The sequence below is a fragment of the Perca fluviatilis genome, chromosome 17 (genome assembly GCF_010015445.1).
Source record: "Perca fluviatilis chromosome 17, GENO_Pfluv_1.0, whole genome shotgun sequence".
NCBI classification, from domain to species: Eukaryota; Metazoa; Chordata; class Actinopteri; order Perciformes; family Percidae; genus Perca; species Perca fluviatilis.
In genome coordinates this window covers 28,490,614-28,503,830 of record NC_053128.1, presented here as the reverse complement: position 1 = coordinate 28,503,830, position 13,217 = coordinate 28,490,614, and the positions used below count along the sequence as shown (strand labels likewise).

At 40.0% G+C, this 13,217-nt stretch overlaps 2 protein-coding genes across 2 annotated transcripts; one reads left to right on the top strand and one right to left on the bottom strand.

Moving 5' to 3' along the window:
• Positions 1-880: 880 nt before the first annotated feature.
• On the top strand, positions 881-9,716 carry cops4 (COP9 constitutive photomorphogenic homolog subunit 4 (Arabidopsis)). The gene is made up of 10 exons (XM_039780178.1): positions 881-1,067; positions 1,590-1,669; positions 1,773-1,924; positions 2,046-2,149; positions 2,245-2,398; positions 2,533-2,683; positions 2,780-2,950; positions 3,405-3,520; positions 4,346-4,430; positions 9,023-9,716. The coding sequence occupies exons 1-10, from the start codon at positions 994-996 to the stop codon at positions 9,154-9,156; spliced, it is 1,221 nt and encodes a 406-aa protein (XP_039636112.1). The 5' UTR covers positions 881-993; the 3' UTR covers positions 9,157-9,716.
• Positions 9,717-10,794: 1,078 nt separating this feature from the next.
• LOC120545644 (placenta-specific gene 8 protein-like) lies at positions 10,795-13,217 on the bottom strand. The gene is given in 6 exon segments (XM_039780179.1): positions 10,795-11,022; positions 11,252-11,360; positions 12,433-12,557; positions 12,658-12,757; positions 13,058-13,177; positions 13,179-13,217. Coding segments are annotated over 5 exon segments (489 nt in total). The 3' UTR covers positions 10,795-11,022; positions 11,252-11,255.

Sequence of the window (13,217 nt, the reverse complement as noted above, 5' to 3'; positions counted from 1 at the left end):
TATTAAAACAACAATTAAACAAGGTCAGCATTGTAGTTTTCCCAGGATAAGACTTTTGCCAAGCAGTAATTTTTATAACTCATTGAAACACATATTACTTTTACAAAATGCATGCATGCATTTGGCAGAGCTGATTTTGTGCACTGCAATACGCATCAAATGGTGTTTCCAGCACATATTTTATTTACAGCTAGATTTGATACCAATGACATTAAATTCTGGGCATGTAAAAATCTAATTATAAATCACATGGTGTAACTGTCTGAATCAGCGTCACTATATTTTGCCTGCAGCCACAGGAACCATTTTTTAATCAATATTTATTTATAAAACACAAACATGTGTATCATGTAATTATGCCTCGAAATAATACAGTATTTAACCTACCATAGTTTTTGCTACAAGGGCCCCTGGTGGAATGTTTACTCAAGTACTGTAGGCTACTTAAGTACAATTTTGCTTAAGTAAATTCATACTGAGGCAAGTATTGCACTTTTCATACCATACATTTATTTGACAACATGTGTTACTAGTTACTCTGCAGAGTCAGAATATATAAATCAAAATAATAAATTATGATATATTATTATAAGTTAAGATACCCAGCAAGATAGAGAGTAAAATTAACTCCACCTTTACCAGCTGCAATATTAAAAATGATGTGTACGTGAATGCACCACTAGCCTAATTATAATTCAACAATATAACATACATAATTCAGAAATTGGCAATTCCGCACAATGAGTAGTACTTTTACTTTTGGAACTTCAAGTAAATGTTGATGCTAGTAATACGTTTGTACTTTACGGCAAATCAAGTTTTGAATGCTGAAAGCTTTACTTGGCTTCGTTTCGGTGCGTCTCTGTTGGTTGTTCGCTGTCGGCTCGGCTGGAGGACCGATCGAGCCCCGCGCTCTGCGGGACCCGGAGACCGGAAGGCTCGCTCCGCTCTTGGCAGAGGAAGCCGGAGTTGTTGACCCTTCGACAGGCGACAATGGCGACCGACGTGAGGCAGGAGCTTGCACAGCTGATGAATTCAACTGGATCTCATAAAGATCTGGCTGCCAAGTATGTATCGCTAATTATAAAACCACATTAGTCGCTAATTGACGCCGTATGCTTTTCCAAATTTAGAAAGTAAGCGCCACGGTAACTGTTAGCTCGCAATGACTTGGCTGTGATAGACCTAGCTAAGCTAACGTTAGCTACCTAGCTACATTAGCCATACAGCCGTTTACCTAGCTAGCTGGTAAACGTTAATAGTTTGTAACTGTCTGTCAAAGCACTTTATTTTACAGACTCTCCTTTAAAGTGTAACACCACGTTAAAGCGACACAAAACCGGCGAGTCTAACACGGACGTTACCGTTATATTGCACGTTATCATATTAGCATCCAGCTACTGTTTACTAGCTACACAGTTAACAAGTGCTGGGCACAACATAGCTTTATTGACATGCAATTGTAACAGTTACTTCCCAGGCAGCGCACTGAAACTTAACATTTTTACATCTCGGTCTGTTAAATTCCCGTTGCGTCAACCTCCATTTTAAACAGCGATGCGGTTTCTAACCTGTAAAATCTTTTCCAGATATCGACAAATTTTGGAGAAGGCCATTCAGTTTACAGATGCAGACCAACTGGAATCCTTGAAGGCCTTTGTTGAAGCAAGTATGCTGTTCCTGTATTCTTTTAGCTCCTATTTTCTACATGCTTAGTACATCTGGATGTAAACAGGACACCTTACCTCAACATTTCTATCTTTCTTTTACAGTGGTTAATGAAAATGTCAGTCTTGTCATCTCGAGACAACTGCTCACGGATTTCTGCACACATCTGCCCAACCTGCCCGACGCCACAGCTAAAGCAGTGTATCACTTCACCTTGGAAAAGATTCAGCCGAGGGTCATCTCCTTTGAGGAACAGGTAAATGCCCCCACGCTCCCTCATATCCCTACTGGGTGTTTGTTGTCGATCATTTAGTCAGTTAAACATCAGTATTTTTTTCATTTAAAAGCATGTTAATTATGTTCTTACTCGTCCTCAGGTAGCCTCAATCAGACAGCACTTAGCAACCATTTATGAAAAGGAGGGAGACTGGAGAAATGCTGCGCAGGTTTTAGTTGGTATTCCCTTGGAAACGGGACAGAAGTAAGTAAGCTACTAGCAGATTTATTTCCTGACCTTTAATGTTTGTGATATTTCCACTTAAGTTCTTTAAATACCTTTTTTATTTCCTCCCTTAGGCAATACAATGTTGACTATAAGTTGGATACGTACCTGAAAATTGCCCGTCTCTACTTAGAGGATGATGATCCAGTGCAGGCAGAGGCCTACATCAACAGAGCGTCATTGCTTCAGAACGAGTCCTCTAATGAGCAGCTGCAGATACACTATAAGGTACATATGTAGTATTTGCATTACTCTTGAGTTTTGCAATTGACGGAGTGCTTATATAAAACATGTTAGGGGCTTTGCAGTAAACAATGTCTGTAGTTGCTTGGATCAGTGTTTCATGCCGTTTTACTTCTTAGGTGTGCTATGCCAGAGTCCTCGACTTCAGGAGGAAGTTCATTGAAGCTGCACAAAGATACAACGAGCTGTCTTATAAGTCAATTGTCCATGAGACTGAACGCTTGGAGGCACTGAAACATGCCCTAAACTGCACCATACTGGCCTCTGCAGGTACCACCAAGACTTCTGTGCTTAGGTTTACATTTTCAAAGGCAATCTAACTGACAAACTTTGTGTCTCATACCAAAAATATTGCTTATTTTTTAGGCCAACAGCGTTCCCGTATGTTGGCCACTCTCTTTAAGGACGAGCGCTGTCAACAGCTGGCTGCCTATGGTATTCTGGAGAAGATGTACCTGGACCGTATTATCAGAGGAAACCAGCTGCAGGAGTTTGCTGCCATGCTGATGCCTCACCAGAAAGCCACCACAGCGGATGGTGAGTGGAGATAATTGGCTTTACACAGCCTGAGCTGCTAAGTTGTTGGGTAGGCACCGGGGCAAAATGTTCTTATTCGTACTATCTCTTCTTCAACTGGTGATAGCTGATACATTTGATCGGTAGGCTGCATGAGCCCTGCGTGCCATGCAGTGTGTCGTGTCTAGAAAAACTACAGTACTTCACTACACACTTTTTTTTTATGCTGTTTAGGTTATTGTAGAGGCATATGCTATCAGTGAATGAAGGCCCATTCTGGTTTTATTGCAGCTGTAATGGTGCACAGATTGAGCTTTTGGAAGTAAATTTTTTGTATCGTGTTTTATACCTTGAATGCTGAGGATGTGGTATGTTACATGTTATGAAGTATTGAGGCACGTATTTTAGTGACTTAAATCCGTCAAAAAATAATAAACTGGAATGTCATTTAAGTTGTGTATTCTCTCTCTTGCAGGTTCCAGCATCCTTGACAGAGCTGTGATTGAACACAACCTCCTGTCTGCTAGCAAACTCTACAACAACATCACTTTTGAAGAACTGGGAGCACTGTTGGAAATCCCCCCCGCAAAGGTGACACATCGCTTTGATTAGCCTTTTCTGCAAACAATCTCTATGAAATAACTTCACTGTGTGTAAATGGAAAATGTATTTAATATACATTTTCTCAGTTTAAGATTTAATAATTGTATTGAAGTCTGTACTCAATCTGGCTTTTGCTCGAGGAATTAGTTTCAGTTGCGTGAACATGATTAAAATCTATGTATTTGTTTGTGATGCATTCAAACACATTGCATAACATTTTTAACCAAAAAACATATATGATTAAATATTTACTTACACAAATCTTGCTACATTTCTAGAGAATGTACAGTGCTTAGCATAAGTGAATACACCCATGTTAAAGTTGCCTAAAAAGAGGAATAAAAAAATCATCTTTTGGAAATTGATCTTAATGCTTTTTGGATGTTTTTATATAGACCTTAGTGGTCCCCTAATACTGTATCTGAAGTCTCTTTTATATAGACCTTAGTGGTCCCCTAATACTGTATCTGAAGTCTCTTTTATATAGGCCTTAGTGGTCCCCTAATACTGTATCTGAAGTCTCTTTTATATAGACCTTAGTGGTCCCATAATCCTGTATCTGAAGTCTCTTTTATATAGACCTTAGTGGTCCCCTAATACTGTATCTGAAGTCTCTTTTATATAGACCTTAGTGGTCCCCTAATACTGTATCTGAAGTCTCTTTTATATAGACCTTAGTGGTCCCCTAATACTGTATCTGAAGTCTCTTGGTGGAGGGTGGGGGTGTGGCCTTGACCAACTGCCACTTTGCTTGTTTGCAAGCCATGATGCCTTTCTCTCATGGATGTTTTGCCTCCTCTGTTTGTCTTTTAGGCTGAGAAAATCGCTTCCCAGATGATCACTGAAGGGCGCATGAATGGCTTCATCGACCAGATAGACAGCATTGTACACTTTGAGAGTGAGTTGACGGCCGGTGCATTTTCACATTTGATAGAACTTCCACACAACATGAATGCAAACACAATATTGCCCATGGTGGGAAATTATTTGTAGATTTCATTGTTTTTTGTTTTTTTTGTACTTTTTGTAGGAACATTAATAAGAATGCTTAAACGAGAATGTGGAGAAGATGGTTTTCTTAAACGCTTAATGTTTTAATGCTAATGGCTGACACTGTCATACAGTGTTCGGATTATACCGTGAGCTTCGGGGGGTACCGCCATTTCTATTTTTATAGATGATGTTATATGCTCATTTGCATATTTATGATGTCATTACGCAATCATTTGCATACAGCTTAGTGGTTGTATCAGCAAGGTAGATAGTAAGAAATATAACTCTTTAGCCAAATAATCACAAACTCCCTACGGGAATTTATATTAAATTATAATTATTACTTAGGTAGCCTGTATTTGAAGTAAAAAAAAAAAAAAAAAAAATCTAAGGGAGCGCGAAAGATCGATAAAGAAATCTCAAAGAAGGCTGGCTTACCCAATGCCAGACCAGGTCAGGAGCGTCTTTCTCCTTCTCTTAAAACATCCGTGGTCGCGTCCCGGTGTCTCTCGTGCCTCCACCGGGCCCCGCACCCTGTCCCCCCTCCCCTTCTACCTGCCTGCGCAGTGCCGCTGCACATGAGGAGAAAGCAGAGAGGGGAGTGGCTGCTCCTCTACTCCTCAGTCACAGAACAGAAGAGAGAGGAGACAGTTTTTGGCAGCCACAAGAGAGAAATACCTTGCGTGCTCGCCGGACAATACTGGCGTCTTTTCAACAGAAAGTCGCTAGATTTGTCGCTAGTCGCTTTTGTGAAAAAAAAAGTCTAGCTAAAGCTAAGTTGGCAACACAAAGAACACAGCCTGAACGTGCCAGAGAAATGGTGCAGCCCAATGGGGAGTAAGGGTTTGAAAATCGCATTTCATTAGATTATTTCCTGAATTGTTGGTATGTGATGGTAATACTGCATTTAAATACATACAATTTTGGATAGGCTAACATTATATTTTATTAAAAAGAATTCAGTACCCCCCAAACTATTATTTTCATCCCTTTTGGGAGGGTCCAAGTCTCATCTAGGGTGCTCGGACCCCCCACAACCCCCCCCGTAGATGTCATAATGTAATTGAAAAGACTAGTGTAGCATTTATGGCACATTGTCGATGACGGCAAAACAAAGTTCAAGGTACTTGTGGGCACTGACAGAGATCAGCATTGTGATAGATACTCTGATCTTGGTGTTGTATTCACTTCTGATGGAAGTGCCTTGACCTTATTGAAACTGCATGTTGAAGAGAAAGCCACGACTTCATAATAATATTTAAGTGACTAATAATAATGCCAGCATTTAACCTAAAACAAAGTATTTAGCTGCTTTCTCCTCCACTCATTTGTATGGATGGGAAGCTTGAAATCTCTGGAAACCCTCTGCATGACAGAGGGGAAAACTTTGCTGGGAGAGAAGACCTGCACACACAACATGACCTGTTAATGAGAGAGACAGGGCAAAACAAGCTCTGTTCCTTTTTGAAGGGTGAAACATAAGCCTGACATGGCATTATGATCCGTTTGTGTTACATTGACTAGACCTAAGCATCGTGTCCGGAACTCACTCCTGGTACTGGAAGTGACAGATTAAACCAATACTGACTGAGAAGAGATTATAAAAAGGGAAAGCAAATACAAGACATACTGCAAACTAAAACCTGAACACACTTTCCATCTGCAGTTAGTCTCTATCCTCGACGTTCCACTTCCAGGATCGCTCCGGTGCCGCAGGACAATCCGCCGGATGTGTTTTCGCCGATTTCCGTTTCCTTCCGCTTTTATTTTTTGTTGGAATGTTAAACTCCGGTGGATTTCTGAGGACTATGGTTAACTGCTCCTCAGATCTCTGCAGGGTAGGGCTGCACAATTAATCGAATTTTAATCACGATCACGATTTTGGCTTCCCACGATCAAATTTGCGTGATCGAGCGATATTTAAAATGCGTCATTCCGTTCATAGAACAGTTTTTGCAAAGCCAATCTAGCGCTCCATAAACCACTGTCTGATCACATGTCTCCATGAGCCAATCAGAGCTGTTCCCTGCCTGCACCGCGCAGCTTAGTTTCTAGATGTAGACAGTCACAGAGGACAAGAGTAACGTGAGGAAAATTCCACAACAGGTAGCAGTCGGTCATCATAAGCCGGTCACAATGTTTACCAGTTTACCAGTAAACGCAACGTTTTGTCCCGGCTGTGTTGTTTTTCAGACAACAGCAGTGACCAGTGCTAGTGTGTGTCTTTTAGCTCATAGCTTTAGCAGCAGACTGTTGGACGTCCCGCTGTTGGAATCCTACAGTCAAATACAGACACACTACACTGTTGAGCAGTCAGCTACTGTGGCTAACGGTAGGCTAACGTTACCTGCTGTGTAACGTGTTATTAGTGTTTACTAGCGTGACATTCAGCGATGTTTATGTTGCCTCTAACGTGGGTTTCGGAGCATCAGAGCGCAACGCAGACATGTAAGTGGCAGTGTAATGAGCCACAGAAATCCGTGTAGCTATTTCGTCTGGTAGATACCGGGCACCATATGCGCCGTTAACGTGAACAGAAAATTGCGTTGCCTGTATCTTTCACGGCAAACATGCATGTGTGGAAAGTGTTCGCACAACAGCTGAAATGGCATACTCCTTCACAGTATCCTTCAATAAAGGAGGAATGTAGCACAATATGGATGTATTAGTAGGAATGTAGCAGAATATGGATGTATTAGTAGGAATGTAGCAGAATATGGATGTATTAGTAGGAATGTAGCAGAATATGGATGTAAAAGCAGTTATAATTATATAATTATGTGACAATAAAATTTGTTTTGGCTAAAATCAACAAATAATCGTGATAATTAATCATGATCTCAATATTGATCAAAATAATCGCTATTATCATTTTGGCCATAATCGTGCAGCCCTACTGCAGGGTAAATCCAGATCGCACCACTATTTTGCAGCGGCTTCGTCCGGTGCTTAGCACCGCCCAAGATGACTGATTGATTGGTTTAAAGAAATGCCAATAAACCAGCGCACGTTTTTCTCCCATCCCAGAATGCTGTGTGGTGGACCAGACCATCCACCGCTCCGCAGTGGGTGGATGGTCTGGCAAAGCGAGACTAATTGCAGTAGAACTGGGCGATGTAGAATAATACATTGGTTGCAATATTGTGGGGTTGACTATTGGTGCTTTCACAAAATATTAACACAATGAGATTTTTGATAAATAATTACCATTAATGTGGATACAATGACTAAAGTGGGTAAAGGCAAATAATAAAACAGCTAGTAAGTCTGGTAAATTCTGAAAATTACATCACTTTACTGTAATGCAGCCTTTAAAATCAGGACAATACTTGGGTCATATCACGATATTCAAAATGTAGGATGATGTTGATATAATATTGATATATTGCCCAGCCTTAATCTGCAGTATGAAGAAAAAAAGAATGGAAATTGAAGATCATTCGACATTTACATTTATTCTGCCTTTCATATTAGTTATCTTATTATAATTATATAATAATCTTATAATTATTATAATATTAGTTGTCAACTATTAAATTAATTGCAGACTTTTTTTTTTTTTTTTTTTTAAAGATTATTTGTTTGGGCTTTTCCGCCTTTAATGGATAGCACAGCTAAGTGAGAAAGGGGAGAGAGAGGGGGGAAGAGATGCAGGAAATCGTCACAGGTCGGATTCAAACCCTGGACCTCTGCGTCGAGGCATACACCTCTCAGTATATGTGCGCCTGCTCTACCACTGACCCAACCCGGCCACACAATTGCAGACTATTTTAATAATCGGTTTGAGTCCTTTTTTTCCCTTCTTTTTTTTAAATGAAAGAAAAAGTAAAAATTCTCTTCAGCTCCTTAAATGTGAATGTTTTCTAGTTCCTTCTCTCCTCTGTGACAGTAAACTGAATATCTTTGTGTACATTTGAGGACGTCATCTTGGGCTTTAGGAAACACTGATCCACATTTTTTTACCATTTTCTGACATTTTATAGACCAATCAGCTAATCGATGAATCAAAACAATAATCGACAGATTAATCAACAATGAAAGTAATCGTCAGTTGCAGCCCTAATCCTACTTCACTGTTTCTAAGCACAGACAAGACAGTCTAGTCGTTATGATGCATACTTGCCTGAACATGTAGAAACATGGCCATATTGTTGGGTCATTTTTATTTATGTATTGACAGAATTCTGCATAGAATATTTTTTCCTTTTAATCATGTAAAGTTATATCATTTGTTTTTTTTATATTGTGATACTTGAATCAATAAACTAACTAACCAAGTATCTGCGGCCAGTAGGGGGCAGCCTCTTCATACTGGAATGACAACAAACTGCAAAAAGGAAATTCTCGCTTATGGAACTGGGCAGAGCTGTAATAGGCCGGGCAGTAAAAGTCACACATAGAGTTTGAACAAGTACACTTGTTGTTCACATGTCAATAAAATTGAAATGTATTTAATGGCTTTTTTCTTCCCTTTTTTTTATTTTAAATCTCTGGCAGCCCGTGAAGCCCTTCCTACCTGGGACAAACAGATCCAGTCTCTGTGTTTCCAAGTCAACAACCTCCTAGAAAAGATCCGTTCGGCTGCTCCAGAGTGGGCTGCACAGGCTATGGAAACCCAGATGACCCAGTAAACATCCACACCCCTCCAGAAAAAAAAATCCCCTAAACTGTTGTCTCCTCAGCCTGTCCTAAAGTGATGTCTCCCTGCTCAAAAAGGTCACCACTTCCCAGTCCCAGTAATGGAAGCGTCCAAGGAGAAGCCTCTGGTATCACCATCACTTGTTTGAATTTTCAGAGAACACTTGTTTTATTACTTTTGCCCACAACGGAAACAAGTTTGATGTTTCTCAATATTTCAGATCTGTATCTGGCCTAGATGTATTCACAGGGGGGATTACAATGTAACGTTTAGGTGTGGCTTTATATTATTTACTTGTTATGTTAAAAATTCGGATGTGATTAATTCAGATAGTTGACATGTAATAGGGTCAAAAAGAAGTGAAACATGCGGAGGAACAACTGGTCTGTTGAAGCTTATTTTGCGTTCCAACACATTGTTCTGTTTTTAACATAACATATTGACACAGCAATATCTGTCAAGTTGATTTATGGCGTCATGTAAAACTTTCTCGGTCCACACATGGAATTTCAGCAACGAGAATTAAATTCAAAGCGGAGAGAAATTGTTCAACATCGTGGTCGTGTCATTTAAGTTTTTTTGTGCTTTAGAAATAATTAATTTGAATGTTATACATTTTAAATCAGCATTTACACGAGAAAGTCATGAAAACCACTTTCTGAGTTTCCTGAGTTTTTTTCTGGGAATTTCTGCCTTTACTGGACAGGAAAGCGAGGTCGTCTTTTAACTACCACACGTTTGTTTGGTTGACTTGTGAGAAACTAATTGTGCATTTTGTACTCTTATTAATTGTGTGGGAAATTCCTCACCAAACATTTCAATCCTATTTTCCCCTACAGTAGGTGCACCCTTTCATCATCCATTATTATGATCCAAAACATTGTTCTTAAATCCAAACTTACATGTGCAATTTTGTTTTCCAATACACATTTAATATCCTATATCCCAGCTGTAAATAATGGGGCTAGAGTTGTGTTATACCTTTACTAACAACTTCCCTGAAGACACCAAAACCAACAGTGACTTTATCATGCTGTAAGTATTGTTTGTGTAGCCACTACCTGATACCTGGTAGTGTACGCCTCCATGCCATAATTCTTACTTCAGACTTGTGATTACAAAAGCACAGGTGTGCTACTTGATAACTTATTTATGGCTTGTTTCCATGTAGGTGTGCCAGCAATGGAAACTCTATTCAATTTTATTTATAGTATCAAATCATAAAAAGAGTTATCTCAAGACACTTTACAGATAGAGTAGGTCTAGACCACACTCTATAATTTACAGAGAACCAACAATTCCAGTAATTCCCCCAAGAGCAAGCATTTAGTGCAACAGTGGCGAGGAAATACTCCCTTTTTAGGACTTCACAAGACAACCGTAAAGAACTGATATGTATCAGGAAAAGTGTGTGTTTGGCATACATGCTAACATTTGCTTATTAGCACTAAACAAAATACAGCTGAGGGTCATTAGTTTTGCAATTCAAATACATTCAAATTTTAGTTATAGCTAATTAAAAAAAGATCATCTCACAGCTCAAAACAGGAAACTAACACCCTGAAAACCACAATAGACAATGCCAGACTGTTGGGAAATATCCAAGCAGGAAAAAAAACAAGGGACTAACTACTAATTCAATTTTGTATTTATTTAAAGAACACCTTTACAGTAAACACACAGAATCCACATCCTGTCAACTGCAGACGACAGCACAGATACAACTTTTAAAACCTCTTTTTACAACCGTAACAATAAATCATGTCGCTGTTTTCCACTCCCAGGTTGTTTCCCGGGCAGCTGACTAATGTTTAACAGACTGGAAGAGATGAATGTCATTTCCCTCAGAGGATTGTAGCTGATAAGAAAAAAAAAGGAAAGAAAAGAAAAGCCCAAGGATAGTCAGTTTACAACACCGTTACAAGTTAAATGACGCTGTATGCCACTTCATAAACATCTTTATCGAGAATTGTCTGGATCATTTCATAAGCTCCACAATATATAATTATATAGATATAATGACGTGTTATGTGTGAGGAATGTCTAAATAAGTTGTTGATGTCTTGGAGCCGTTACAAGACGCTTACCTGTTCAGAAAAGGCCTTGCTCCTTCCTGCGGTCGATATCTCTCTTCAGTTGGCAGGTGGCACACACCGGACAGCACAAGTACGTCATAAAGTCATTACACAGTGACCCCTGGAAACACAAATATTAGTATGGATTTCTATTGGATGGGGATGGGGTGGGTTTGTCCTGTTTTAGATGCAAGTTTGTACAAAGATTCACAAACTGTCTCTACATTTAACAGTGTCACAGCTGTGGTTCTCAACCTGGGGGTCTGGGCCCCCCAAAAGGAGACGTGAGAAGAATCTAGCTTGGCAAGTAAGCCGAGCAGAACTTTCACACAGTGGTGCTTTAAAGGCGCTCTAAGTGATGTTGGGTGATGTCACTTCTTGTTGACGTTCAAAGTATTTTCAAAGAAAACGCAGTAGCTCGCCCCTCCCTCCTCCTCATCCCGTCCCCTAACCCTCCCTTCCGTGTTTCCGCGCACTAACCCCCCCAACCCCCCCACCCCCAAATCCTTCTTGTCAGTTATTGGCTGGAACACTGGAACACTGTTTGTTATGTTTGGTGGTGCAGGTTGGCGCAGTTTGTTTTTGTTGCCGTTTGTGGAGCCTGGGCTGTCTACAGAGATCGCGTTTTTTTTTTTATATTGTGTTCAGGGGACAGGCAGCTAGCGGAGAGATATTTGATGTGTGACAAAAAATGTTGTACATCGCTTAGAGCACCTTTAAGATAAATGATAACGTCATCATGCAAACATGCTTACATTCAAATCCATCCTTTCTGTGAAGCCTCATGCCTAAAAACACAGAACTACATTTATTTTTTTGGACATTTTTATTTGTCTTTTCCTATATTTTGATACTATATTACTGTACCTCTTCAGGCCTCTACAAACTATTGAAATGAAAGCGTCTCAAAATGACTCGACTCAACTTTGACTTATTGTAAAGTGTTACCATTGTCACATTAGTCCGTTTACTTAGCTAAAGGATCAGAGTACTTCTACTACTGCATGTGACGTGGGATCAAGCATCTTAAAACCTCTCCTCTTGTTCCGCAGTATACCTGTACAAGTGTTTTAACCACAACTAAAGGTAGGACTATCATACTCCATGTTACCTTATAATAACGTTGCTGTTTTCCTACATTGTCCAAATGGAGTCCTACAGGCAGCCAGCTTTTTATATCCACTTAAACTTACTCTGATGTTGTATTTGGTCCTGTAGACGCTGCGGATCGGACTGCTCAGACCACACAGGCAGCACTCGTTCATGTCGCTGGCGATGGTGCAGCCGAGGCACACGTAGCACCACAGACCATAACAGCCTGTAATGAGAAAAATACAACATTTACAGTATTTCTTTCATGTTTTAATTGTGTGCATATTTTAATCAGATTTCCCAGAAAAGGAGGGAGTGCTACTCACAAGTTCCACAGTCATCGCAGAAATCACACAGGCCTGTCTGGAACTCCGAGGGTGCGTAGCTGCCTGGTTGGTTGGTCACAGCCATGATCAGGACAATACTCTGTTGGATAAAAAAAAATTATTTTAAAAAGAGTTTGTCCCTGATCTTCTTATCACTTTTCTTAAACTCTAAAGAGCTAGGGCCTAGTTTGTGATCATTACTTCTGTATCTTCCCCAGCAAAGAGAACTGTAAGTTACACCTCTTTTGAACATCAAACAATACGGACGTAAGTTATCTTGGATGTTTCCCAGTGCACTGGGAAGGTTCAGGTTCAGGTTCAGGTTACTTTTACCAATAAAGTAACCTGAACCTGAACCTGAACCTTCCCAGGGAAGCAGTAGTTAGGAGGTAAATCTTACCAGATGGTTGAAGGACGGTGAAACTGACCAGAGAGGCTCCTGGACGACAGACTGAAACCGGTGGCAGCGTGAGTCTTTATAACCAAAGCAGGTGACTAATATGGTTTCAGACTTTATCTCTTGTTTTATTGCACAGAGATATTCCTGACAACAAGGTCAT

Coding starts and splice junctions, on each gene's coding strand:
- cops4 (XM_039780178.1), top strand. CDS start 994: ATGGCGACCGACGTGAGGCAGGAGCTTGCACAGCTGATGAATTCAACT. Junction 1,670..1,772: donor GAAGGCCTTTGTTGAAGCAA/GTATGCTGTTCC, acceptor TTTCTTTTACAG/TGGTTAATGAAAATGTCAGT. Junction 4,431..9,022: donor CAGCATTGTACACTTTGAGA/GTGAGTTGACGG, acceptor AATCTCTGGCAG/CCCGTGAAGCCCTTCCTACC.